The sequence below is a fragment of the Cygnus olor genome, chromosome 5 (assembly GCF_009769625.2).
Source record: "Cygnus olor isolate bCygOlo1 chromosome 5, bCygOlo1.pri.v2, whole genome shotgun sequence".
NCBI classification, from domain to species: Eukaryota; Metazoa; Chordata; class Aves; order Anseriformes; family Anatidae; genus Cygnus; species Cygnus olor.
This window is the reverse complement of record NC_049173.1, coordinates 30,709,888-30,737,134: the sequence shown is the minus strand read 5'-3', so window position 1 is coordinate 30,737,134 and position 27,247 is coordinate 30,709,888. Positions and strand designations below refer to the sequence as shown.

General features: G+C 54.0%; 1 protein-coding gene across 2 annotated transcripts; it reads right to left on the bottom strand.

Moving 5' to 3' along the window:
- Positions 1-495: 495 nt before the first annotated feature.
- On the bottom strand, positions 496-27,235 carry NUP160 (nucleoporin 160). Of its 2 annotated transcripts, none has more exons than XM_040560187.1 (35): positions 26,976-27,235; positions 26,424-26,634; positions 24,685-24,907; positions 24,392-24,470; positions 23,497-23,611; positions 22,637-22,795; positions 21,581-21,658; positions 21,269-21,366; positions 20,376-20,460; positions 19,845-19,913; positions 19,028-19,111; positions 18,449-18,619; positions 18,228-18,327; positions 16,382-16,547; positions 15,645-15,760; positions 15,381-15,541; positions 14,089-14,222; positions 13,715-13,785; positions 12,145-12,304; positions 11,569-11,638; positions 8,471-8,569; positions 8,081-8,200; positions 7,153-7,248; positions 6,958-7,052; positions 6,133-6,229; positions 5,950-6,055; positions 5,691-5,851; positions 4,942-5,002; positions 4,055-4,165; positions 2,972-3,095; positions 2,091-2,192; positions 1,642-1,783; positions 1,303-1,428; positions 1,045-1,149; positions 496-953 (listed from the first exon to the last, which is right to left on the bottom strand). In XM_040560187.1, exons 1-35 carry the CDS (start codon positions 27,176-27,178, stop codon positions 867-869), a joined length of 4,185 nt encoding a protein of 1,394 aa, XP_040416121.1. In that variant the 5' UTR covers positions 27,179-27,235; the 3' UTR covers positions 496-866. The 2 variants fall into 2 exon arrangements, with proteins under 2 accessions (XP_040416121.1, XP_040416120.1); XM_040560186.1 differs by having other exon boundaries at positions 16,382-16,562; positions 26,976-27,214.
- Positions 27,236-27,247: the final 12 nt, after the last annotated feature.

Below are 27,247 nucleotides of genomic sequence, written 5' to 3'. Positions count from 1 at the left end.
GCGAGTATGGTCCTATAGCAAGTCTAGCCCCCTATAGTGAGTCCAACCCTATAGCTCATCCAGCCCCAGAGGGGGGTTACAGCTTGATCCTGCCCTATAGTGTAAGCCGCCATAGCTCAATCCTGCCCCATAAGCAGGGTGCTGCCCCCCATAGCTGGGTCCTGCCCTACAGTACCACATCACCCATCAAGGATGCAAGCCCTGCCCTACAGCCCCATCCTACCCCCCCACATGCCCTTAGGGCTGTAACTCTGTTCTGCCCTATAGTGGGTGCTGCTGGTTAGCAGCACCTGCCCCCCAGGCTTATGTTACAGGGCAGTGCTGCTCCATCCTGGCCCGCAGGCCCGTAGCTCTGTCCTGCCCTAGAGCAAAGCAGTGCTAGGCCCACCTGGCCCCATAGGCAGCACCCTACAGCTGTTCTGCAGCCCCACATCTTCTTTGATCTCTGCTGTGCTCTGGGAGGCACCTCTGGAAGCACCCATCCCCACGCAGGCCTTAACAACGCTTTGCTTTTATTAAAGTTCTTCCAAAATGACAACAATAAATAAAAGAAACGCCGAGACCTTCCACGTATCGTACGTACATGGCAAGAGGGGAGCTGCCCTGGGGCTAGGGCTCTGTAGAAAAAAAAAAACAGGCGAGGGCAGTGGCACAGGCTGGGTGCTGCCCAAGGGTGCAGGGACAGCGACGTGACACTGCACTGCCCTGAACTGGACCCTCATGGAAAAAAAACAAGTAAAAATAGCACCGCTGGCTGAGCGAGCGCAGGGTGGGACTTGCATCAGCTCACACAGCCCCGTCACCTCGAGCACGAGCTGTTCCGGGGCTGGGATCCGCTCCCCGGCCGTGGGGTGAGGGGGCTGCCGCTAGTTGTGCCGGTACAGGCGGTCCCGGGAGACCAGGCTGACCTTCTGGTGGTAGTCCTCCAGCTTGTCGTGCAGCTTCTCGTAGAGCTGGGCGAGGGGCAGGGGGCGGTCAGAGAAGGAAGAGGATGCAGCGGGGCTGCCCCGTGGGGAGCCCCCCCCTCATCCTCCCCCCACCTACCATGACGTTGTAGTGGTTGGTGGTGCTCTCCTGCAGGGCCTGGAGCAGCTGGTCGATGGCAGTGTAGGGGAGCCACACCATGGGGGCCATGGCTGACAGCGGGTGCTGGAGGGGAGAGGAAACCTTGTGCCGTGCTGACAGGGGAAGCGCCGCTCCCCACGGCGAGGAAGAACACTTTGACACCTACTGGTCCTGCTGGAAGGGCTCTGTAGAGATGCCCACGGACCAGCCCAGTCCAGCCCACCCCAGGCTGCTCACCTCAATTCCAAAGTACTGGTGACCCTTGCCCAGCACAGCATCTACGTACTCCAGGACCAAATCCGCAGCCTCCTCCAGCAGGTCGTAGTTGAGGTAGAGGCGCAGCAGCTCGGCAGCATCCACTTTCTGCAAGCAAAGAGAGCCGGGGTCAGCCCAGCTGCTTTGGGCAGAGCCACCCCAGGGCCAAGGAACCTGATCCAAGCCTCAGGAGTAGGCACAAAGCACGAGAGACGCGTTCCTGAAGCTTGCGTCTCCTTCAGGAGGTGCCTGCCTGGGTGCTTTTTTGGTCCAAGCCAGCACGCAAGCCGTGCCAGGGGGTGACGCTTGCCCTGGTCTCACCTTGTAGCTGTTAATGAGCCAGTTGGGCAGAGGTATCCCGTGTGCCAGGAGCTTGTTGATGACGCAGCGATGGTACAGGCTGTTCTGCGATGGGTAACGCTCCAAATAGGACGACAGCAGCCGCCAGGCTTCATCTGTGGCACTGCAAGGCAGTATTTCCCCTCAGCAGCCCTGCCAGCAGCTGCGACTGCCCGCAGTGCCACCGTGTGTCCCGGGGGACCCGTCCTGCTGCCCAGGTTCAACGCCCGCCCTTGTGTCCTGGCAAAGCGGGTTGTGCTGTGCTGAGGAGAGCACAAAGCACAGCTTTCTGGCCGCCCCAGGCCCATGGGTCTGCTCTAAGGCAGCCACCACACAGGGATTTACGAGCCAGCGACCCTCGGGGCTCCTGCAAGACTTTGCCTCTGCACAGAGAGCGGCTCCGCTCCCCTCCACCAAAGACAAGGGCTTACCTGGACTCCTTGGTGGTAACCAGTGCAGAGAGCTGGTTTGCTGCTAGCCAGTCCCAAGCTTCTGTCTGCGCTGCCTCCCCTCCCAGCTGCAGCTTGATGCACCTGGAAGACAGAGCAGTGCAGACGTGGCTGCCTTCAGCCCCGTTGCCCGGCCTTGCCCCAGCTGCCTGTATCGATGCTGCCCCTCAGAGGACCATTCCGAAGCAACAGCTACAAATTCACAGGCTTGGCAGGGAAAGAGCTGCTTGAGTGATTCCTAAGCTGCTCTAAGTGCCCAGGAGGAATTAATAACTGATGCTAGCAAGCTCTATGTGGCCTGAGCTTGGGTAAGGAAAGCTCTCTGTGCATCCAGCCATAGGAAGATCTTGTGGCAGAGCTCCCCAGGAGCTCCGTAGGCGTAACGCAGCTTCTGTGAGTGTGGAACAGCAGTGGAGAGGAATCCTGGGGCTGGGGACGAGCAGGAGAACAAGCAGCTAGCACAGAGAAGAGCCCGTGCTCTGCCAACTGCTGTTTGAGAGCTGCTCGACACAGCTTGAACAAGTCTCCTGCAAGCAGCTCACTGAGCATCAGCAGGAGCCAGCTCACCAGAAAGGTCTCCAGCTGCTGGCTGTGCCTGGGTGGGACCACCTGTGACTACCAAGTGTCAGCCCTCTCCTCAGAGAGGAGAGACCTCATCACTACTGCTCAGGGGGGTTCCTTACTTCTCCTTTTCAGGTGTGAAGAGGAGAGATCCACCCCAAAACCACTACAATAGCAGCTGCCGTTGCGCAGCTTTAGCAGCCATGGCGAGCAGACAAGTTGGGGCAGCAGCGAGGTGCACCCCAAAAACACAGCACGGGGCCTCGCCTCGCCCCTGCAGGCGGCAGAACCCCGCTACGTACTTGAAAGTGAGCCCCTCAAAGACGGGCGTCAGCAGCAGCTTGAACGTCTGGCACAGGGTGATGGCGGTGTCAAAGAGGCCAGCCCGGACCAGGAGAGCAACCATTTCCTCGGGCGTGGAGCTGCCTGTGGGAAAGCACGACCAGGTGAAAGACACCGCAGCAGCAACTCTCATCGCAGGGCCCGAGGCTTTTTCAGCCTCAGGAGCATCTCAGGAGCCATCCTTGGGAGGTCCACTCAAAGCAGCAACACTCCCCATTAGAGTGCAACGACACAGGGACCCGTTTCTGCATCGGCTGGAGAGCAAGCAGGCACAAGCAGCAACACAGAGCCCACAGTCAAATGCTGCCACTGTTGGGGCAAGCAGGGAGGGGACAGCCCTGTCACAGCAGAGCTGTATCCCAGCAAACAAGGCACCAGCTCAGCTCTGCCAGCACAAGGGGCAAGAGGCAAGATGAACCTGGGATGCTTGGCTCCCCCTGCTGAGCGGTTTGTCCCCAAACCAGCTTTTCGGTCCTCTCACACTCCCTTACTGGGAATTAAATCTCCTCCTGATATTTACATGGGAAAACTGTGCATGTATTGCATAGCTTGTACCAAAGAGGAGCAGGGTGTACTTAAAGGGTCAGGGCGAAAAACAGGAGACTTGCAGGTTTCTGCTCCTCAACAAGGAAAACCTTTGGTAAGCTGTGTATGGTGATGCCGTATTGTCCAGGGCAGTAATTTAAGTCTTGCCAGAAGTGTTTCTTCCAGGACTTTCTAATCCCGCTTGATTTACCGGCAGTTTCCAGCAAGACAAGAGGATGCCACTGACCCAACTCAGTCACCCACCCCCTCACACTGCAGTGTGGCAAAGCCAAAAACCACAGAAAACTCTAAACTGGTTCTCCCCATCTGCCTCTCCAAAGCTGCTGCACTTGGAGGCTGGAGGCAATGTTTCACACCTGGAGGCGAACTGCACAGAACCTGTCAGCTCCTGGTTTTGTCTCTGGGTCAGAACTTATTGCTCCTTACTCACCCAAGCTATGACAGAGCGCTCTAACACCTCGGGGGAGAGCAAGGTGGCTGCTCTGCATCCCTCTTACCTGCCACAGCAGCTGTTGACAGGTCATGCTGCACCAGCGTCAGCCGGATCCGGGCCAGCACGCACTCCTTTTCCAAATCCTCTAGCTCCAGGATCTCGATTTGGCGCGTTGCTGTAACAGATGGACATGAAGGGCCCTCAGCATTGACAACTACAACAAAAAAAAAGCTCCTTTGGCAAGGTGCAGAACCATTTCCACCTCCCTGCCATCCTCAGAGGAGCCATAGCACAGAAAGTACCAAAGGAGGGATCAGGTTTTGCTGCCCTTCCTTGCTGCCTCAAACTGTGCACCTCTTGTCACAGACCTCCTGCTCCTATTACAGATACAGCTTCCCAAGTCACCTTGTGCGTGGAAACAGCTGCTGCTCTGCCTGCCCGGCATGTGCTACAAAGGAGCTCATTCAGAAGTAAAAGTGTTTTTAAAAATACCTGACCTTAAACTATTCTAGAGTAATGCTGAGGGTTAGGAGCCCTGACCATGCAGGGCAGAGGCCTTGCCAGCAGAGATGAGCTACACCAGCAGGGCTTCTAGAAACACAAACAAGAGGTATAGGGAACAACTAATTGCCTCACAAAGGTGAGGTTTGTTTGTTCTTTTTTAATTAGAAGTTATTTCCACTGACCAAATACCAAACCACAGAAAAGGGGGCACAAATTCCTCGGGGAAGAGCCACTGCACAGCCACAACAGCACACTGTAACTGCGAGGCCCCAGCACTGGCAGAGTTAACTTGCTTACAATCCCCCAAATTATTAATCTGCCAGAGATGAGCTGCCACGAGCAGCCATGAGCCTCCTCTCAGCTCACAGGGGAGCAGCAAAGCTCCAAAACAAGGGGAAAAACTGGAGGACCACAAGATACAGGGACACACCAGCACTGGGCACTTACTGGGAACAGCCGTGTACTCCCCATCGTGGCTTCTCTTCGGAGATGCTCCAGGACGCTCATACTTGCAGGAAAAAGCAGAAAGAAGGCTGATACCCAGCTGGCTTCTAAAGGACAAAACACCTGACACACTCCAGCCCTCAGCTCTCCTTTCAAGCCTTGATTTGAATCAGAAAAGCCGTGCAACTGCTGGGCAGTTCAGGTTACATTTGTTTATCTCTGGCTATCAAACACAGCACAGCGTTAGACGATCAGGCTGTGGTTACCTCTCCACAAACAGATTTGAAACACAAAGCGTGTTTCAGTAATTCTCCTTTTGACTGGTCAAGGTCTGATTTGTCCTGAAGTGCCATCTTCAATTTTGTGGAACTTGCAGGGGGGTAGAAATACTTTTTGCACCTTTTACAGGCATGTTTCTCCTAGAACTGAATTCCCCTCATGCCCCTCTCCACATTAGGAATGGTGTGGGACATGTGAAAGCATGGCCTTGCAAGTCTGACACTGAGCAATCCACCAGCAGTTTCCTGTATGCACCCAAAGTTGTCTTGGCTCCAGAAAGGGGCAGTGACACAAGGGTGATGGATAGGACTGATGTGTGCGCTGAGCAGGCTGGTCAACAAGGTGGGAGAAGACCAAACACCTCTGCTCGTTGCATTGGAAGGGATTTTGGAAGCACCTTCCCGGAAGAACAGCTCTAAACGTCCCTACAGCCAAAAGCTCAGAGGTTTGGTAGCAAGCTCAGCGTTTCCTACCACAGCTCCAGAAGCTGGCTGCACTATCCAGGCGTACTCCGGGCGGATCAACCGTAAGCAGTTAATGGCAGCGAGGAAACAGTTCCCCTGCTTTTGGAGCCCCCGGAGCGTCCGCACCTCCCGGCCCAGGCGCATGCCATATTCGAACATCACCGTTCCAGCTGCAGAGACAAGGCGGGGGGGCACTCAGCTTCACCGCCCGTCCCTGCTGGTCCCACAGGGCAGGGCGAGGAGCATCCCGAGCCGCCCTGAGCCTTACCCTTGCGGTAGTTGTGGCGGTAGATGTGGAAAGCGTAGAGCAGCTCATAGTAATTGTGGGTCATCAGGTCCACTGCTCGAGCGTGGGACTCGATGATCCCCACGACCTGCGACACAGAGAAGCTCAAAAATCCTCTTCAGAAGAGCTGCGCCCCCCTCCTCCCAGCGCAGGCTAATTAATTACCTCATTATGGAGGTTCACGTAGGGGAACTCCACCAGGTCCTGGAGCTGGGAGCGCTCACAGAGAACCACCACTAGCTGGCGCAGACAGTCCAGCTGCCTGCGGAGAGGAAAAACACAACACAACCCTTCTGGAAGAGCGGAGCAAGAGGGACACGAACAAACCCACCTCCAGGATGCAGGTTTTAAGCCACGAATACGCTGCTTTGTGGTGAACACTGTGGGTTCTGCAGGCTTAGAATAAAGAGGTCCCTTCAGGCTTTCCCCGTATTGGTAACAAAGAGCCTGGACAGCAGAGAGCCCCCTCTCTGCCTGGGTCGCTCAGGAGGGCAGTCTCCCTGCCTCAGCTCTATTTGGCAAGGTTTTCTGCCGCCTCTACACCAGAACTCATCCCTACTTCTTCCCTGAATGTCCGTGACTCCAGCTTCCAGCCGTTCCTACTCATCACATCCTTCTCTGCTACTCTGAAGCTTCCTCTACCCAGTAGGTACAAGCCAAAATTAAATCCCAAGTCTTCCCTTTATTAAACTAAATTGATCAGACTCCTAAAGCTTTTCAAAATATAGTGCTGCAAGCAATCCTTTAGCCTATTTTTTTTTGTTTACTCCCTGAATCAAGGGAAGAGTTTTTCTTTCAGTTTCCACTTTTGAGATACTGCCGATAACAACTGTTCTTACAAAAACGAAGCATGCCTTTTTAAACACACCTTTACACAAGCTGAAGCAGAAGTGTCCTCTTCCTTTTGGTTTAACAGAAAAATTGAAAGAGGCAGGCACCTACATGGACCTCCAAGACAAGCGAGCATAAAGGCACAAAACTGTCGCCTACCTGCTTGGATCTGGGTTCTGCGTTAAGGCTACATATGCTTCACTGTTGTGTCCTAAATCCAAGTGGTGTTTGAAGATGCAAGTCCTCAAGGTAGCCTGAAAACACCACAGAGCACGTTTCAAGTTATAAAACTAAGAAGAAATTCCCGTGTAAGCTCTCTGAAGAAACATCTTGATGCCAAGAAGTAACCCATACCTGGCTTCTCCAGTCATCTGCCGACTCCATGATAGCCAGGGAAGCCAGCTGGATGACCAGCTCTGGCAGGCCAACCATGTCCAGCAAGCGCAGAACCTGGAGACAACAAGGCTCTACGTGGGCTGCGGTACTACCACAGGGGTCAGGTTGGGGAGGTTTTTAAGCACTACTCCTACCCCGCTAACCATAAAAACAGCCAAGAGATTTTTGCCAATATTTCTAAGTGGTTCGACGAAAAAAACCAAAACATTTTGGTAAGCTGCAGAGGTCTGAACCAATCCAGCACAACAGGTCCAGGCCGTGGCCTTTCTGGAGGATTCACCTCTGCTGGAGCGTGACTTTCCTGAAACACGAACCCCTGTGGTTACAGTAAACCCTTGCGACAGAGAGGTAAACAGTTCTGTCCCCAAGCATGCACACAGCTGTACAAGACAGAAGTTCCCTCTCCAAGGGCACTGGACAATTCTCAGGCTGAGCTTTAAAGTCAGAGAATCCCTTACAAAGGGTCTAGGTCCAAGCTTGCAGCCTGCCTGAACTACAGTACTACGTGAGAAGAAAGATCCTATCTCAATGTAAGGACGTTAATTTTAACTCGTCTCAAAGCTTAATAACCTTCCCTTAAGCAGCATCTTACATCTAGCCTGGACACGTCTGGCTTCTGCTTCCAGCAGCTGGATCTCACAGTCCTCTGCTGCTAGGAAATTAATAGGTGGAAAGTACCTAGCTTTTGTGTTGTAGTCACCTCATCATCACCCCCCAAAGGAACTAAACGGACTGCACTGACATTTCCCCCAAAAAAGACAATGTTTTCCGAGTCTGAAGTCCCTTCCCCAAAAGCTGAGCAGGAAGCCCCTCTGCAAGCAGCACTGGTGTGGAATGACTCGGTTTTGATGTGCTCGACACGCACGCCGGATCGGCTCAGCCGTACCTTGTTGTAGTACTGCAGGCGCGGCGTGGAGACCATCTCGCCCTCCTCGGGCTGGATCAGCCTGTCCAAGAACTCTTCTCTTCCCACCTCTGAGGCAGCTTGGCAGAAGCGGTCCAGAGCCTGGAAGCACACCAGAAAGCAGCTCGTGCGTGCCCCTTGGGGGACTGGCCCAGCCTGCCGTACCGGAGAGACAGCGCTGCCCGTTCCAGCACCAGCCCACGAGAGCTGCTGGCCCCACGCTAGCGAGGGCTGCCCCGAGAGCAGATCCCACTGTCCCCCTCCAGTCCTGCTCTTTGCCCAAAGGAGGCAGAGCTCGAGATTGCTGTTTCCTGCCCCCATCACAGGAGGAGGTCTCAGACCCCCAGTGCTGGGAGGAGACAAGCGCCTCACCTTGTGGCCCTCGCCCATGACGAGGTAGCACCTGCCCATCATGAAGCAGCAGGAGCCCATATTCACGTGGCACCACGGCTGCAGCAGGCGGATGTACTCCTGCAGGAAAGGAGGAAGAGGAGTTTCAGTCACCACCTTTTGCAGTTTTGTTTTCCCAGTCTCATAGTTCCCTTCAGTGCAGGGAGAGGGAGACATCCCCATGGCCTCCCAGGAAACAGCCGGCTGCGAACAGCTCCGGTGCCTGTAAGAAACGCCTCAAACAGCGCCCAACATCCCCAGAGTCGCACACAACGCTCTCGACAAACTTGCTGCAGGGAAGCATTGCACTGGTGTGCACAGAGCATGAAGGGGAGCGTGCAGGTGTGTGTGAAGGCACCAGGAGAACAGGCACAGCAGGTGTGAAAAGAACGGTGTTTGTGGAGCAGGGCAGGAGAGGGAGAGCAGCTGAGGGAGACCACAGGCCACAAGCTGACAGGCACTGGTTAGAGTGCTGATGGCACCGAGGACACACTACAAATAAAGCCACACCACAGACGCTGGCCGATACAACAGGGCGATACAACTCACCCTGGCCCTGTCAGGCTGCTTTGTCAGGATAAAATAAAGGCTGCAAAACCTCGTCACCTATCAGGAAGGGGCTAAGACACGTGATGGAGACTCAAGAGCCAGCATCCCTCGTGCCTGGGAGAACTGCGTTTGTCCCACACGCTCAGATGTGCCAGGCCCACAGGCAGGGCTCTGGGACGCAGCAGGAGGGACGCGGAGGAGCGAGGGCCGGGCAGCAGAGCCCAGGTTTTGCCATCCCACCTCGGTGTTTGCACACACTGCCACCAGCGGATACTCGCCTACCCCAGGCTCACGTCTGCGAAAAGCCACATGGTAACGCATCCTCCAAGCCCGGATTCCCTGCTCAGATTAGCCAGCTACAACAGATAAATCCCACCCTGGACTCACTTGACAGCTTGTTATACACAATAAGCACCAAGGATGGGTTTGGCCCTCGGCCCAGGGCAGCATTTTGGTCACTAGCCCTTCTCTGCGCGCGCCTGTTACTCGCAGGGTGCTTCCAGCGACCACCTCTATTTGGGTCACCGCGTGCGCACTCACAGGCAAAGCTGGTGTTAGCTCACTGAGGTCAACGCACTTAATCCACGTTTATGTGACCGACTGGGATCAGTAAGTGTAACAGAAGGCAGCGGGGAGGAGGAAGAGCCTGCTCCTGCAGAGACAAGTCTCTCATATCTCCTCGAGGCGGGACGCAAGCGAGGCGAAAGCAATGGAAGGAAATTCAAAGCGTGCTCACGCCACAAGAGCACATATGCCAGGAGGCAGAGCAATGCTGCCTGAACCATGCTGGCATTTCCTGGCTCAAAAGCTCTGCGGATTTGACATTCTTCTCAGCAGCGAGAAGAACACAAAGGAAAGCAGCTCAGCCCCCAGGTGTAAGGGACTGGGAGAATAAAAGTTCTGCTAAACATAGGAAAAAACATCTCATTAGTAACACCCTGCCTAGTCCTGAATGCCTTGAGGACTGCCGTCAGTAGGGGAATGACGCGTGTCACGTGGCGCTGCAGCCAAGAAATCACGCAGTTCAGAAGTAGAGCACGAGCAGCTGCAGCTACCATGCCCCTGGAGAGCACGGGAAGAGACTGTGTTCTCAGTTCCAGAAGGACAGGGAACTGCTTGGGGGATTGGACTTGCTGATCTTTCAAGGTCCCTTCCAATCCCTAACACTGTGATTCTGTGGTGCAAGAAATAACCCCTGAAATACAGCAGTCTGCGAAGACACCTGAAAAAAAAGCAGCTCACTGGGCACTGCTGCCAGGACACAGAGAGCATGGCTGGTGAGGGATGGACGTTACCTACACCATATTTTACTAGTGAGGACGTTTAAGAAACGGATGAGGCCTCCTGAAGCTGCATTTCCGCTGCTAGGTTGCAGCCAGCCTTCTGCATCCCCTGTCCTAGGGACAATGTGTTTGCCACGGTACCGCAGAAGAGGCTGCGGGCTTATCAGCAGCTAACGAGCTATTAGGTTACAGGCTCGCTGCGAGAGTCAAACAAGCTCCACAAGGATGCGACCTGCCCACAGCATCCTGCTGTCAGACAAGCCCTGGGAGGCTGCGCTCCCCCATGAAAAGGACACGCAGCAATCCTGAGAGCTTGTGCCTGGATTTGCCTGAAAACAAACGAAAGCGGAAATGCATGAGGCAACCATCTTGAATAAATCCAAGACAAACACTGCCGCGTTTTCCAGGTATGAAGCATTTCATAAAAAGCCCTTTGCAGAGGTTGAGATGGCCACTAAAAGAAACACGATGGATGGGCAAGAAAGATGGAAGTTATTTGCTACCTTACAATTTGTTCACCGGGCTGACACAGAGAGAGTTTTAGATGCAGTCTGACAACTGCCCAGAATTGTTCCTTGCAGCCCACTTCATTTGCACGGCAAACTTCCAGCCCTGCACCTCCAAAGGGGAGTCACGGGAGCAGAGTGCTTGGGAAGGTCAGTTTGTGTGTGAGCTCAGGGGGCAGCTACCATGGGAAAGCAGAACAAGATCCAGCGACTGGACAGGTGATGCTTTGGGTAGCTTTCTAAACAGGGGGTAAGGCAGCTGCGCCCAGAGATCACGCTGCATCACACCTCTGCATTGGCCAAAGCACAGACCTGCTACTGAAAAAAAAACCCACGTGTGGAAAGAGACTATTGCACTCCCTCCTGCTCTTCCTCTTTCAGCTCCTGAAGGCAAAAGCAGCACTGGTTTTGCAACCCTGCTGAAACGCTGCACCCCGGTGAGTCTGGCGAGGAGGAGAGCCATGCCAGGGTCCAAGTGGAGACATGCAGATAGTTCTCCCGAAGGGACTGCTGGCAGGCAAGACTCAAAAGCTGCAGCCGACACAAGCACCTCTGCGTGGAAGGGAAGCAGCCAAGCAAGGGCTGTTCTCTTCAGGCTCTTGCTGACTCTGGGGCACTTGCCTGGCCAGCCCCTCCTGGCCCAGCAGGGCCCTCCCTGCCGGGCAGCACAAAGCAGGGTGCTTGGCATTTTGTGGTGCTTCGCTGTAAAAGCGTGGACAGAGAGGCAGCACGAGGCACTCACCTGCAGCTGGGTGTACTGACAGCTCCCCATCAGGCACTCCGGGAAGAGGAAGCCAGGATTGCTGGGCCATCTGAGCCGAGGTTAAGGAACAGAGGACGAGCTGTTTCGGAGAGCTCAGAGCGCTGGTCTGAAACTCTGCACACGCTCTCGTTCAGTTTGTGGGGGGAAGGAGAGAATATTAAGCTGCTCTTTCTACAAGTCATTATTCTGTAATAAGATTTATCCACATTAGAACAAAGCCGTTAGTACATCTAATCCACAACTGCCCAAATCGTGTTACCCTTCCAGATCTCCCAGCATCGCACCTCGCCACGTCAACTTTCCAGAGCTCAGGGGCTTAAAGTCAAAAACTCAAATCCTTTGTTGTGCACCTAAACGGGATGGATTCTGTGAAATCTTGGAACCCCCACAAATCCCATTAACACTAACAACGGTCACTCGTTCAGGAGACCTGCCTTCGAAGTTTGGGCGTGGGAAACTTTGGGAACAAGAAGCTGGGTAGCGCACAGCCCCTGATCGCTGGGTTGCAGCCCAGTGAGAGCACGCACCTCGCGGTGGGTTCGGGGCCAAGGATACAGGAGCGGCAGAAAGTCGGCCACTATCGCTGTGATGAGATGGGGCCAGTTCAAGCTTGTTTCAGCCAACGAGGTGTTGGGTTGCAGGAAGAGTCGAGATACGATGTGCTTTCTGGCCACTTCCCGAAAGAAAAGCTCCACGATTGTCTGAGGGCTGGATACTAAAACACAAGTTAAGAAGCACGGAGAACAGGGCCTGCAGCAGACGCCCCAGGCTTTCTGCACCAAGCTGCCACGCTGGACTCATCAGCGCGAGCGTCACAGATTGAGCCAGAGCTAAACAGTAAGCATGCTCAGCACCCAAACGTGTTGGTTTTGGATTTCTCCTGACGTCTGGTTAAGTCAGAGGGAGCAGCAGGAGATCAAAGAGCCACATACTGCAGTGTTTATTAACCACAGCTCAATTATAACATGAAAAAGAGCTGCGCTCTCTCTCTCTCCAGTTGTTCCATTCGCAATCCATCTGCGGCTCTCTAACATGAGTGAATGTTTTGCAGAGCAGGGCTGAGGGAGTGCTGATTTTGCTATCTGGCTCTCTTCAAATGCCTCCCTCCTCATTCCAGTCCCCTAAGCAGTGCAATCTCTCATTAGCTAACTGTTTTCAACGCCTCTTCCCAAGCTGCCACCTCCTTTCTATCTTCCCCACGTTTCACATATTTTTCCTGCAGCACAGCGGCCAAACAGGACTTTCCTCATGAATGGGCCAAGAAATAACCCACGACACTGGCACACACAAAGGATGTTTTCAATTTTGCTTTCATGCGCTGACATTTACGTCAAGGCAACTGCCTCCTGAACCAGGACACTCACGGAGAGTTCAGACTCCGAAGACAGAAAGAGCACAGATCCCCCAGGCCTGGCAGCAAGCAGAGGGAATTCTCCCCAGCCTCGCAGCCCTGCACACCGCTGCTACCACCGCTGAGCTTCCCACTTACTTTTTCAGCTCCCTGACAGGTCTCAGGCTTGAAGTGCCACACAAATTAGCTACAGCAGGCTCTTACCTGTGCTTTCTCCTCCTCCCTGCCCTGCTCATCTCCGCTGTCTGTAACTATTTCAAGGTACGTATCCCTTAATTAAGTTCCTTTATATTCTCCCCCAGTAGGATTTCCACCCCCCTCCCCTTCCCCCAAACCGGTAGCTGGAAGTGTAACATGATTTGCAGCAAGACTTTTACAACATGAACTAATTATCTGCTGCAGTTTCCCATTTGAGCTAGTGGCAATGAGCACCACTCACATCAGAACCTTCTGAACTGCAAACCGTTGGAAGCACAGGCACGCTGGGGGACGCGTTTCTGTACTCTCTCCCTTCCTTAAGCTGCTGCTCCTGCTCGATAAAGGCTAGCAAGCAGGACAGACCTAGTGTGACCCACTACACTCATTCCAACGTTGCAAGACACTCTGATGTTGTTGTTAGTGGACAGCACGACAAATAGCTCCACATGAGCTGGGGTTGTTCAAACATGCAATCCATTAGCTCACTGCATTAACCATTTCCCTTGGTTGACAGAGAAGGAGTTTAAGTAGCATAAATAACAGAACCCAAGAGCTGGCAAACTGTGGACATCTTACCTAGTTTATGGGTTGTTAGAGCAGTAGTGTCTGCTAACTCCAGCACAGAGAGATGCTGCAGATTAGATTCCCTAGAGAAGAAAAAGCCATCAGTGAAGAGACAACAAAACGCCTCCTGCTTTAATTGTACTCATTGTTCAACTCGAATCACTCCTACTGCTGAAAAAGGCAACAGCGCTCAGAACAGCGAGACCTCACACGACAGAATTAGCACAAGGCGAAGAGTCAGCTCCAAACAGAAAAAAAAACCTAGCACAAACTGACTCCGAGAGTGATATTCCCACAGCAACCACCACCGCCTTGTACTGGGAAGGGCATTTCAGGTGGATTTCGCAGCAACCTGCAAAGTCAGAAAGGGCAAGGTAGAGACTTACAGCGTGTCAACAGGGACGTCTGACGCCAGGCACTGGCTGGCCCATCTGATCAGGTAGTACGACAGCAGCAGAGGGGAGGTGCGGTGCAGCAGGTCCTGCTGCGACTGGAACAGCTGTCCCCCTCCCAACACCATCTGCAAGCAAACCACAGAGGCTGGCACACCGAGAGGCCAAGCAATAACCCAGGCACTTTGGTACCAAGGGGGCGAAGTAAATGTTTTTGTTGGCCCAGGTCCCATGGGGAAAGTCGGGCAGGCGGAGCTACGTGCAAACAGACCGACCGCTTCCCTCATCTGGCGGCACCTGCTGATAGCAGGGACAGCAGCAGCAAGGTGCTTGGCACTGCTGCAGTGAGTCAGAGTGAAATCACAACTTTGCTGCAGCGATGTGCAGGGACTGCATCCCTTTTTACACCTCAGCTGAGAGCGGTGCGGTCGGATGACACAGAAGAAAAAGCAATCCACGCTTGTGAAGGGGACAAACGCACCAAGGTGGCAAGGCAGCAGCTCCTGCATCAAGCAAGCAGCAGTCACGTGCCTTACGGTCTGTCAGAGCCTGGCTCCAGAAGGGCACCTTGCCACGTGCTTTGAATGTCACCAGGGCGACCTTACCCAGGAAGAAGGGGACTTCTTTTCACTGAGGAAACTACTGCAGTAGCATCTCCAAGCAAATTATGCTGCTTTAAACACCCCTGCCCTTGCCTTGGGACCTGCTCCCCTCAAACCATCAGCGCCACGGCTCGTGGGGCCGCACAGCCGCGGCATCGACCCGGAGCGCTCTGCCCCACAAACACAGCTGCCATCGCAGCGGCTGCTGGCACTGGCTGGAGCAGCCTCACACGGAAGGCAAAGCCACGGCCTCTGGGTAACCGCTGCTGCTGTGAGGCAACGGAGCCGTGCGCTGCACTGCCGGAGAACAAGGCTGCGATTGTCAGCTGTGCGTGCCGGGCGCGCAGTGGTGTGGGAGGGATGGGGACTAGATGGGAGCTGTACGTGCTCAGGCAACCCCGTTTCAGACGGGAGGCTGGAAACGATGCCCTCCTCCCTCAGAGATATTTGCTTCCTGCTTCCTGGACGCTCAGCATGGAAACAGGGAGTTTGGGTGTGAGCAGCGCACCGCTGCTTTGCTTAGGATGACAGGAGCGGCTGCAGGATAGAACAGGGCTTGCCCACGCCCCGGGCTAGTTCAAACAGCCATCAGTGCTTTGTGGGAAAAGCTCGCAGTCTGGCACCAGCGGAACCCAGACCCAAAGTTCAAAGAGCGTACTCAGTAGCTTCGAGGGCTGTACTCACAGGATCTCCGAGCCGCAGCAACAGCTGTTGGAGGATCAACAGGTCCCGACAGATCAGGAAACGGATCGTGGCAATCTTACATACCCCCCAGCAAACCACGCTGACAGCCATACCGCTGCCGTACAGCTGGGTGAGGTTCATGCGCATATTTAGAGGATGAGCTGAAAGGTAAAGTCACTGCGATAAGGGGAGGAACTAGACCGACAGGAACACTCGCTGAGAGGCTGCTTTCCCAGCCCAAGTGCCCTGCTGTAGAGCTTTCACCTCTTTCCATGTCAGCGTCTGTCTCGTAGTCCATTTCTCGGATGAGCACTCCGATGGCATGGATCGGGTTCCTGATCTCCTGCAGTTTGCTGTGTATATCCTCCATCACATTGTCCCTGAAAAAGAAAAAAAAATGACAAGATGAGGCTTAAACTCAAGAGGGCTCCCTTTCCACCCTTACTGATCCTCTCTGGAAGGGAGCGTATCTGATCAGCTTGGACATTCCTGAAGGGAATCCTTCTGGCTCAGCTTTATGTCAGTGCCTGCAGGGACCAGTCTATTTATTCCACTCCCCCGGGCACCAGGAAATAGCAGCCAGATAGCTGGCATTCCACGGGGAATGATTTCAGGAGGATAGCACAGTAACCACATGGCTTGACCACAGCTCTGACCTTTACCTGCTGTCTGCAGGCTCTTGCCTTCCACACCGCAACAATCACCTAACGAGAACTTGTTCCTCTTCTGCCCTGCCTCACCTCACAGTTGCCAAAATTTCTGGTCAGGAGGGCCACAGGCAACGGTGGGGGGAAGGGCGGGAGAGAGCAGGGTGGAAATCCCTGCTAATGGGACCAATACTCATGCCCCCCACCTCTGAGGGGGGCTGGAAAAGTTTCCTGCAGCACTGGGAGAGCCTGCACGTTCCGAATGCGCTTTGACGCCAATCAAGGACATCTCCAGGCAATCCCTGCTCAGCCATCCCTGCCTGCCGGGGAGCTTCTGCAGAAACGTCTCCTTACGTGTCATTAGCTATCAAGTCCTCCAGGATCTGCTCTGCAGCCTTTTCTGGAGGCTGGAGGCGGGAGCAAGCCATTTCCATTATGAATGCCATTTCCATGGAAATTGATTCTCCGATCAGTCGAAGGCACTGGACAAGACAGACAACATCACGAGACATCTCCAAATCTGCAATGAAAGAATCTAACTGTATATTTACAAGAGATTTCAAAGCAAAGATGGGAGGACCATTCAAAACCACTTAGTTCAGACCATCATTGGCAAACCACCAGCAGCAGAGTGGTCTCAGCCCCACATGTCAAACTGACCCTGACCCCCTAAAAACTTGGCAGTCGACAAGGGAAAGATTTGGGCTTTACTATTCGGAAAATAAACAAAATTGATGCAGCAATTAAGCAATTAAGCCATCACATTCCCAAAGAATTTTCTCCAGCTACAGGTTGAAAGGAAACAAATTAGCATTTCTCTGCTCTTGCACTGCACAAAGAGGGCTCGAATAGCTCAGCCCTGGTGTACGTGCCAAGCAGGAGCCACTCCTGCTGCAGCAGTTACCCTTTCGCAGCTGAGAGAGGATTTTCACATTCTTAGAAGCGTTCTGAAAATTCATGGCTGGGGGTTTACAGAAAAAAAAAAAATCCCTGCTTTGCAACGCAATCGTTTGTGTATGTGTTTTTAAAGATCAAGTAACTTTTTTGAGAAGTTTGGAACAGGGCAGGCACTGCTGGCTTCCCAGAACCAGCCCAGGCCTCCAGCTTTCCTTCCATCAGAGCCAGAAATAGCTCAACCAAGTGGATGATGATGATTCTTATAAAAATAATTACAAAAAAGTCACTCAAGCATGAAAATGGAACTTAAGTAACATTTTCCACTGCCTTTTTTCTTGTGAAACGTCATTCCACGGGCAGCAAAGCATAGAGGGCACTGTGTTGACAATACTGATGACAAATTTTGCTCTCCCTAGCATTTACTTCCAGGAGAAAAGAAACTGCCCAGTCCCTCTCCACAGCTCACCTGAAAACATTTCAATAAAGACTAAGTATGCAGAACTGAGCAACTGAGCCCAGGGCACCAGAGTGTGTAGAGTACTACAGGTTTCCTTCCCATCTGTCATCTTTTCAAGGAGTTTGTTCCACCAGCAAGGCACAGAGACTGGGGAATTCTACCAAACGGAAGGGCTCACACTGATCAGAGCAAGTCTGGTGGGGATGGCAGAGCTGAAGAAGCATCTGATTGAGACAGAGCTAAGGATTCATATCGGGGGGTCGCCCATAAGACCCCCACATACGGGGTCACCAGCTAACGCGATATAAAAATACGAAGGATTTTTGATGGAACTGCCCTCCTGGCCTGGGCTTGAATTCACCTGGCAGCTTTTAGAGACTGATGCAGCAACGCAGGGGACAAACGTGCTTCTGAATGTCAGGCTCCCCAGCAGGGCCGAAGGACCTGCCAGGCCTGTCCCACGGAGAGGGGGCACGAAGAAGGCACCAGTGCCAAACTACCCAGGCAGTTTGGAATAGCCCAAGGGCAAAGGATCACGCCACTGTCACCGAGCAACATGTGGCCTGAAATCTAGGATTCTTCCTCAGTAAGTCACCTGAAGTGACTCACGTCAGATTTGCAGCCTCGACATGATTTTTTAGTTCCTGCTCTGGGCACCACAGCAGGTTTCACAAGATACAGCTCCCTACAAGTGCCAAAATTAGAAAACTATCCAAATACAGATAATCATGGAGTGAGGAGCACTTCAGCAGGCCACTACAGAAACCCCTGCGTCCCTCTGCCACAGATTTCCCTGAAATGCAGCGTTGCAGCCTCCCCCAGCGCAAGAGCTGTCTGCTCACTTACCATCAAGGATGGCAGCATCGTCCTCCATCAGCAGGTGCTCGTTCGAGAGGAGATAGAGGTGGTCCACCAAGGAGCAGGGCACAAGGAAAGACAGGGACCCCTAGAAAGGCAGAGAGAAAGCTCTTCTTTGAGCTCCCCAAATCCACCTCTCGGTCAGAAGTCCCCAGAGATCTGCAGGCCAACGGGACAAAGAGCCCAGAGCCGCCGCTGCCCGGCCTCACCTTCTTCAGCAGGCACACCATGCTGGTGTAGGGGTTCAAGTGCAGGGCCAGGGGCCGCGAGAGCGCTTCCTGGTACTGAAGGCAGCAGGCATAGAACTTGGACCAGAACTCCACCTGCAGCTGCCAGAACTCCTCCGGGGAGCACTCATATTCTGTCACGCTGCCCTGGAACTAGCAGGACCAAAACAGGACTTCAGATGAAAACAGGCAGTGCACGAGAGAAAAACCTGTACTGCTTGGACCGCTGTTTTGTCCCCTGTGACCAGTGTCACACAACTACAATGTTAAGGATCTGTGAAGATCTGTTGCAGTTCTCTTCCCTTCCCCACCTCCTTACAGAGGAAAATATATTTTTCTTCCCACAAAGGACTCCAAAAACGAAAGGTAAATGAAAGAGACAGGCAGGAAAAGAGGATTTTATTTAAAAAATAAAACCTCACTTAACTTCTTTTGAGAGACAGAGAACAACACACAGCCTGGGGTCACACTGCATCTAACCTAACTTCACTGCACCATCACAATACTACATAAAATGGATGTTAAGAACAAAACATCATGGGGAAAAAAGAAAACCCTCACCTCGTTTTCCACAGCTAAGGTAACCTCTTTTTTTAACTCGTCCCACGTCAGGTCCATGTGTCTCTCAGTTCCTTGAGAAAAGATCTGCAAAGCAACACAGCAAACTTTTACTTTAAGCCAGGAGAGCTGCCTCTCCAAGGTTCAAGCAGCATTCAGCAACACAGAACAATCACGACAGCACCATCCAGTGATTTGTAGGATCAAAGTATGGAAAAGCTTGGCTGGCTGCTAAATGCAGGGCACATGGAGGTACAGCCAGCTTCACTCTTCCCGTGGAACCAGAGGAAGAGCCTGTCCTCCTGGCAGGCAGAGCACTGGGACAAAGGGGAGCGCTGCAAACCATCACCCCAGCTCTCTTATACCTTGCCATAGGCCTCATAAGGTCGCAGCACAGAGAAACTGAAAGAGTAGCAAAAGTTTGGCTTTTCTGGTTTTCCTGAAAAGGCACCACTGTGTCGCCTTGCTCTGCCCTTCAGTCCCAGAGGCGCCAGAGCTGAGCAGATATATCCCGAGGAACAGTGCTACAGAGGGACGAGCGCCTCCGTTCACCTGGCTAAAGCAGCAGGCAGCAAGCTCAGCAACCTGCTGAGCTCTCCAAGGACAACAGCTACTGGAAGCCAGGTTCTGCCTCCCGCTGCCAGTGCGCGCTGGCTGAAGTACGGCACAACAGCCACTGACTTGCTTCAGTGACTCCTGACAGATCCACAAACTGCTGCACGCAAACTGATGCCAGCCAAGAGTGCCAAGTTCACAAAGAATCTGTGAGTTAATGAGAAGCTGAACAGAGAGAGCACCACATAAATGCTCCCTCACTAACCTGTAAAGCCTTCTGGATAGCTGCGTTTGTGAAACGGCCAGGCATGAAGAGATACTCTAGGTAGGTTTCCTGTCAAGAGAACAAGACAGATTTACTGAAACGTGTCGGGAGGAGAGCATTTAAGATACTGCTTCTGGTTCTTCCTCTCATTCACAAGCTCATCCCCTGGATCTGTTTTTTTTCTAGCTTCAGTTCACCCCCACGCCCTGCTCCAACCCCTCCCCTTCCACCCCATTTGCAGTTCCTGTGGCTGCACACAGCTCCCCACATGCTCCAGACCTTGTTTATTCACACATCGTGTCTCAAGGCTCCCTCCTGACTGACTTGAAGTTTTTCCCTTCTCTCGCCTTCTGGCTTCATAGCCAGGCTTAGTGCCTTAATGCTGTGTTAAGAGCCTCAGGCTTGTCCTCTTTAACTTGGAGTCATTTTATAAGTGTTACAATACAAATTGTACACTTGAGCTGCCTTAATGTTCTCCTTCTGGGCAGAGAAGCCTCATTAGTTCCTGTTGCTCTTTTATATCCAGCTCACCCTGGGGTCCTGATCATGTCGAACTGTCACCTCCTCCTCAGGCAGAGGCTGCACGAAGACCTGGTTCCACTGGCCCGCAACATTTCTAAGAATTACAAAAACAGGATCAGCTTTGCATTGCAACACTCCAACGGAGCGCCTCCGGGAGCCATCACCCCGAACCCAACCTGTCTCTTCCACCAGCCATCACAGACTTTGCAGCAACCTCGAGTTTGGTGAAAGAGGAGCTCTGACAAGCGACAGATTTAGCCAGCAGAGCTCCACGGTGGCATCCCCAGCCCTGAGCTAACAGCACAGGCTGGGCTCCTTCACCTACACTGATGTCCTCTCCTTTGCACCTGCTCACTACACAACTCTCAGACTGACCAGTAGATTCTCCTGCCAAAACCCGAACGCTCAGCATTTTTTACCCAGTATTTAACTTTAACTCCCTGGCATGGATACGCATCAAACCAACCCTCTCAGCTTTACAAAAATAAGGCCAATGTTTTCACATCGCTGATCTTCTCAAAACACGATCTTTCTTGAAAGAGAGCAGCCAGTTCTGCTGGAAGGAGCTGTTGGTAAAGTGCAGCCCTCCCTCAGACGCTCACAGCAAGCCTACTGCCCAGCTTTCTACATTTTTCACATTCCTGCAGCTGAGCTGTAGCTTTATGATAAAGCAGGACAAAAAAAAATAAATCCCTGTAATCCGCGCTGCAGGAAGACACAGCTGTGCATGTGACACACTGCAATACGAAGAACTGGGTGCCGCTGCATCTCCTCACCCTCCGGTCAGCAGAGACAGGTAGGAGAAGAGTCGAGGTGCTAGATAGGGACTTTTAACGAGCAGTGCCTGGGGCTGCGCCAGCAGCTGAGGCTCTCCCCACCTGCATTTCAGGGCAGAAACTCACTGCTCAAAGTTGATGTATTTCACAACGGTCTGGTTCTCCTCATTGTGCCACAGCGCCCAGATCTCAGCCGAGGTTAAGGCAAAGTCAACAAGAGTCTCCTAGGAGAGAGAGTGCAGGTTTACTTTCTTATCGTACACGCGTGTACGGCAGAGATGCACGTAGTTAAAAATAGCGAAACATTCCCTCCTATCAGTTAACCATACTTTGGAGAGAATTCTTTATTCACAGTTAAATCCAGGCCTCTTACTTTTCGGTGAGGAATCCTCCCCCTTATCTTGGTACTCCTGGGGAAAGCCCAGCCCCAGCACTCACCTGGGAGGAGAACAGCGAGGATATGTGGTCAAGGCTGTAGCGGTTGCTCTCGGTGCTCACCAGCTGGAAGACACAGAACTACAAAACACATCTCGTAAGCCATTCGCTCGACCAATAACCAGCACGTGGCAGGGAAAAAGCTCGCCTCTCCTGTCCCACTCCTTGCCTGATGCCACCATCCCCAGGGCCCTGGTGCCGCAGCTGCCTGGCCGAGGGCCAAGCAGAGCACGCCAGGCGCTGGCCTGACCGAGCCGATGCTCTGCGCCGTGCGCTGACGTCCCTGACTTCAGCCTTGCTGGCAAGGACAGCCTCATCTGCCCGAACTTGAAGGACTTTTAGTTGTCTTTTGAAAGACTAAACTAGAAAAACAGTAACAACACTGCTGGTTCCTGCTTGTGACAACACGATGTGGGCAAGAAAGGAGATGGAAAAAACTTTGAATCCTCAGGGCAGCTGCTGCAAACCAAGCTCTGCACGTTCCTACAGGAGCAGGCAGAGCACTGGGGGGACAGCACAAGTCACAGTGCACACAGAGTACAGCTCTGCACTCAAATACCCCAGAGAAGCAAAAGGGCAAGCTGTCCCACAGACGAGTGAGGTCATTCCTGTCCTGCTATATTTATTATTTACCGCACGAAGCGGGAGTTCTACAGAAATCAATGTTTGGCAACGCGCAGAGATGCGTTTGTCCACTCCCAGGAGCCCGACACACACGCGCTATCAGCGTTTCCATGCTTTTAGCTCCTTTCAGACCTTTCCCACGGCACATCTGTTCCGGTAGCATCCCCAAAACACACGAGGTGAATGAGCAGACCAGCACTCGCAGATCAGCTTAATCCCACAGGGAATTCCACTCCCAGGGCGAGGGCACACGTGCCTTGCAGTACTTTGAGGACAAAAATGTTTACTCAAAGTGCCGCCGCCTCCCCATCAAGGTGGACAGGAAACCTTTCTGTATGTTTTGTTTCACGCACAAACTCAGCTCCAAGGAGGACTGACGTACTCTTAGCACACACCAAGATGCACTCGCAGCGAGGAAGCCCCGTTGCTCCATACCTGCCCTCGCTTGGGCGCGTGCATGTACACGCCGAGGTAAAGCCCCAGGGACTGGGAGAAGGCGAGCCGCAGTCGGTGCCCGGTGCCGGCCGCAAGCCGCAGGTCCCTGCTGACCGGCATGAACTCCAGGAGATCCGCAACCATCAGGCACATTTGATCCTGCAGGAAACAGGGGAAACCTTGCCACGTAAACCCACTGCACCCCTCCAGGAGCAGCGTGGCCAAAGCCCGCACAAATCCACCCCCACGGGGTGTGCATAGAGCACCCGCACGCGTACTGGAACCGCTCTCCCCACCTCACCTGTGCTCTCCCACAGAGCACCCAGGCTTTCAAAGCCCGTGTACCACGCGGCCTCCTCCCCGCCCTCAACACGCACACATTCCAGCGCAGATGGGCCGTGAAAGCAGTTGTGCTGCTCCATTAGCTCTGGCACCGACATTTGGAGCAAGCCGCACGCAGCGAGCGGAGGCTTTTATTAACTTCTTGTTGAAAAGGAGCCACGTTACAAAGACGCTCTTGTTACCACGAAAGCAGCAGAAAACACATTTGGTGTGCTGCCTCTTACCTTGAAGAGCTCCCACCTGCCTTCCTGAACACTCCACTAGGTTTGGAAATAACCCAATGCTACCTGTTACGCTACAGACAAGGCCTGGCCGTAGAGAAAACCCACCTGCCTCCAAGGTGCGGCTACAAACACATGCTGTGACAAATTTGACAAACTTCCCACCCTGCGGAAGTTCACCCAAACACAGTTTAACGGGAGATACGTGCCAAGAACCCAGTCTTCGCTTCTCCAGCCTCAAAACGTGACCCAAGCAGCGAAGGGAGATGCTGCTCCCTGAGCCCAGACCTCACTCACCTTGTAGGACCACATCCTAAGCTTGTGGTCCTGGCAGAGAGCAAAAAGAAAGGCATCGTGATCCAGGCAGTGCACAGAGAGGCTGATGGGCAGGTCTGACGGGCCGCAGTCACCTCTGAAAGCACAGGTGTTATTGCAGCAGGTTAAAAGGAAGCCAAGACTAGTGCACAGACCCAGGACACAGGGTTTCTATCACAGTGTTTAATCCAAGGTTAAACAAACAAAAAGCCAGCTGTCTGAAACCATAAAGGAGCAGCCTTTCAGGACCACGTGGTCCAGCACAGAGGGGCCCCCACACCACTAACGCCCACTTCTTCACCCTCTTCAGCACAGCTGCCGCGTCTCCCCCAGCCCCTGCCTGCAGAACGCAGGTGAAGGATCCAGATGGAAGCAGGGGCACGGCCAGCGCCAAGCAACACGCCCCGATGGTCATCACATCACCGCTTCCTGGTAACGGGGCCTCCGGTTTGGTCGTGCAACCCCTGGAGCCCAGTCTGCACACAGAGCGCCTGTGTCGTCCACACACAACCTCTGCTGACAGCAACGGGCCTGACGTTTCGGAGCAAGGACGAGAACGTCCAACTGCTGTAATCCTTAATCTGCGCTGGCTGCGAGCCACATCCTGGGCAAATCCTCGGAGGCCAATTACTCGATATAACATGCTCATAGCCACAGACGCAAAGAATCAGCAGGCCCCCATTAAGATGAGCTAATCCAGCCTTCAAGTCCCAGCTTCGGCACTGCAACAGGTCCTGTGACCCACTTAACTTTTCCGATAGCGTTTACAGACGCTGACTTACCCGCCTTTGACTTCAACCAGAAACAACACCTCCCCCTAAGTGAGGGAATTAAAAAAAACAAAGCTAGCTCCACCTGTTTGTCGCCAAACACCAACCTGATGGCAGTTGGCATCCAACCGGTAAGGAAGCGCTGCACCACCGAGCTCTGTTTCAATTCCACCACCGAAACCGTTCCTTGCAAAATAAAAGCAACGTTGAAAAACAAACACGCCGAGTGCTTGTCGACAGAATATTTGCTGCCGACAGGGAGGGGTTTCACAGGCACGATGCAGAAGAGCTGCTGCATGTGCGTGCATGGGTGTGCAGAGAAGCCGTACGACACACGTGACAAAAATCAAACCAAGGGAGCTGGAAGAGGGGACGCCGTGCAGCGTGCCCCCGTCCTTACCCGGCAGGTCGTGAGGGGGCAGCTTGATGACGAAGATGCCCCCTGCCGCAGAGGGGAGCGCAAACAGAGCCTCCCCCTCGCTGCTCAGCCAGGCCGCTGAGGCGACCGAGTTGGACGCCAGGCCCGGCACGCTGGGGATCAGGTAGTAATTGGCAGGGTCTCTGAAGTTGATTTTGCCGATATCTGTAAACACGGACTGAATCTGGCTCTCCATTATCAGCTCCTGAAGAAGGGAAACAGAAAACAGAATAAGCCTTGAACACAAACAGAAGCCACAGAGGAAACAAACCGGCACCGGCAGAGCAAAAACTGCAGCGCTGCTACACAACGGAAAAGATTTTTCGCACCCTGCCACTCGTTTTCATTCTTTTTAACCCATGACAGCTGCTCTCTGAGAGCAGATCGGGTCTTAGAACACGAGATTTCCCAGCAGAGCGGCCACTGTCTCCCTCCTCGCATGCTGTAACGTCCCCAAAGGAGCCCACGGTCCGGCAGCTGCCCCGAGCAGACAGCTGCAAGCCCCACAATGAGCCCCACCACCAGAGCAGCTCCGCAGCAGCACAGCGCTGTCGCTTGGAAAAGCTGCTCTGAACTCTGAGAGCAACGGCTGGGTGCTCCAGAAGAAAGGGGCCGGACAAGATGCACCAGGAGACATGAGGTCAAAAGTTACAGCAATGGGTAAAGCCAACGTAAGTTTTGCACAGGATCCATCTTCCACACCAGGAGGTTCTGTGCCTCGCTGCAGACACAGGGCAAGTTGCAAGCACAGCCAGACCTCCCCCTGCAGCGCTCAGCCCCTGCCTCCAGCAGTACTTTGTCCCCAGTATCACAACGCCAGGCCCAAGCATCGCCAGCGGAGCTGCTTCCACCCTCAGAGCCTCATTTCGAGGGGCCAGGCTGACGGTCATCGAAACCCAAGCCTTCGTCAGGCATCCCAAACACGCCCTGGTCTGGGGGAAACACCACCAGCGATTCCCACGGCCGCTGCCTCGCCCACAGCCCGGGCAAATTCGGTTCTGAGCAAAGCGGGAGGCCGACAGCTGGCTTTTCTTATCAGGCTGCTTTTCCAGCAGTTCTCATTTCCGTGCACAGAGCTGCCACGCATTGATCAACGCACTGCTGTATCTGGCCAGTAATTAGAGCACTTTGGTCATTTCTGACACTTGTAAAGCAATTTAACTGAAAAAAAAAAAACAAACCAAAACTTGGATATCATTTGAGTAAGAAATTAAACCACAGGGTTTCCCCCCCACAAAGTCAAGAGACTTTGACAGGCTCCAGCTCTCCACCTCTAGGAACATGTGGTGGTTCCAGCCCACGGTACAAACCCCACTCAGAAAGAAATCAATAGAAGTGATGCAAAGGCAACCACTCAGCACGCCCTACAAGCAGACAGCTGCGCAGCCAGTCTCTGAGCAATGCGTGACTTCCCCAAGCCCCCTCCTCTGTTTTCATTATCAAGGACAGCACAGGACATCCTGGCTCTGCCCACCCCTAGCCCACTCACTGCAGGGGCAGAGCGAGCACTAGGGGCAGCCTCAGAGCTGTGCAAACACTTTTCAGTGAAAGCTAGAACATCAGCGTGTTATCAACGCTGCTTTGGTCACAAATCCAAAACGCAGCACTGGATGAGCTACAGGGAAGACAACTTCTATTTCTGCAGCGCGTTTAAGCAACGTGCTAAGCTCTCTAAGCCACGCTCAGGTGTGGGACAGCCACGTGCGCCACCGAGTACTCACGCTGCGATACGAGCAAGCCGGATGGGGCAACACCACCCGGTGCACGCTCTGCACGGTGACCAACAGCACGACCAGGTGGCTCTGCACCTCGCAGATGTGCACGCCTCCCGGCAGCAGCGGGCAGCCCTGGATGCACAGCCTCACGGCGTTGTTCAGCAGCTCGTTGTCCAGGGACTCCTCCACCAGCTCCAGCGTGTCCCCTGATGTTGTCCTGAGGGAAAGGAGGTTTGGGGTGAGGGGAGGACCGAGCTGGGGGCAGGTAGGGCCTCTGGCCTGCCCCCGGCCGCCCCCCCGACCCTACCTGCCCCAAAGCCCCTCACATGCCCCCGCTCTGATCCTACCTGCCCCAAAGTCCCCTCCATGCCCCTCCCGACCCTACCTGCCCCAAAGCCCCCTCCATGCCCCCCTCCGACCCTACCTGCCCCAAAGCCCCCTCCATGCCCCCCTCCGACCCTACCTGCCCCAAACCCCGACCCTACCTGCCCCAAAGCCCCCCCATCCCCTCACGCCCCCCCCCCCCCCCCCCAGCAACAGACTCCCCCCCTCACTCACCACCTGACGAAGCGGTTCCTGGTGGCGGCGCCCAGCTGCGCGCACTCCCGGTAGCAGAACCCCCCGGCGCTGTCCCCGTAACGCCCCAGGGGTAGCGGCGAGGTGCCGGGGGGGCTGAACGCCACCTCCCGCAGCCGCCTCGGCGGGGCCCGGGCCGCGGGGCCCAGCTCCAGGCAGCTGCGCTCCGCCAGCCCCGCCGCCATCTTGTCAGCCGCCTTCCCGCCCGGGCCGCGCGGGGCACCACGGGAAATGGAGGATGGGGGGCGGGGCTT

Bases quoted from the DNA above. Each gene is read 5' to 3' on its own strand.
- NUP160 (XM_040560186.1), bottom strand. From the start codon at position 27,178: ATGGCGGCGGGGCTGGCGGAGCGCAGCTGCCTGGAGCTGGGCCCCGCG. The intron at 11,639-12,144 runs GTATCCTTGGCC...ACCTCGGCTCAG, and splicing joins GCCGACTTTCTGCCGCTCCT to ATGGCCCAGCAATCCTGGCT. The intron at 1,429-1,641 runs GTGAGACCAGGG...CTTTGCTTGCAG, and splicing joins GGCTCATTAACAGCTACAAG to AAAGTGGATGCTGCCGAGCT.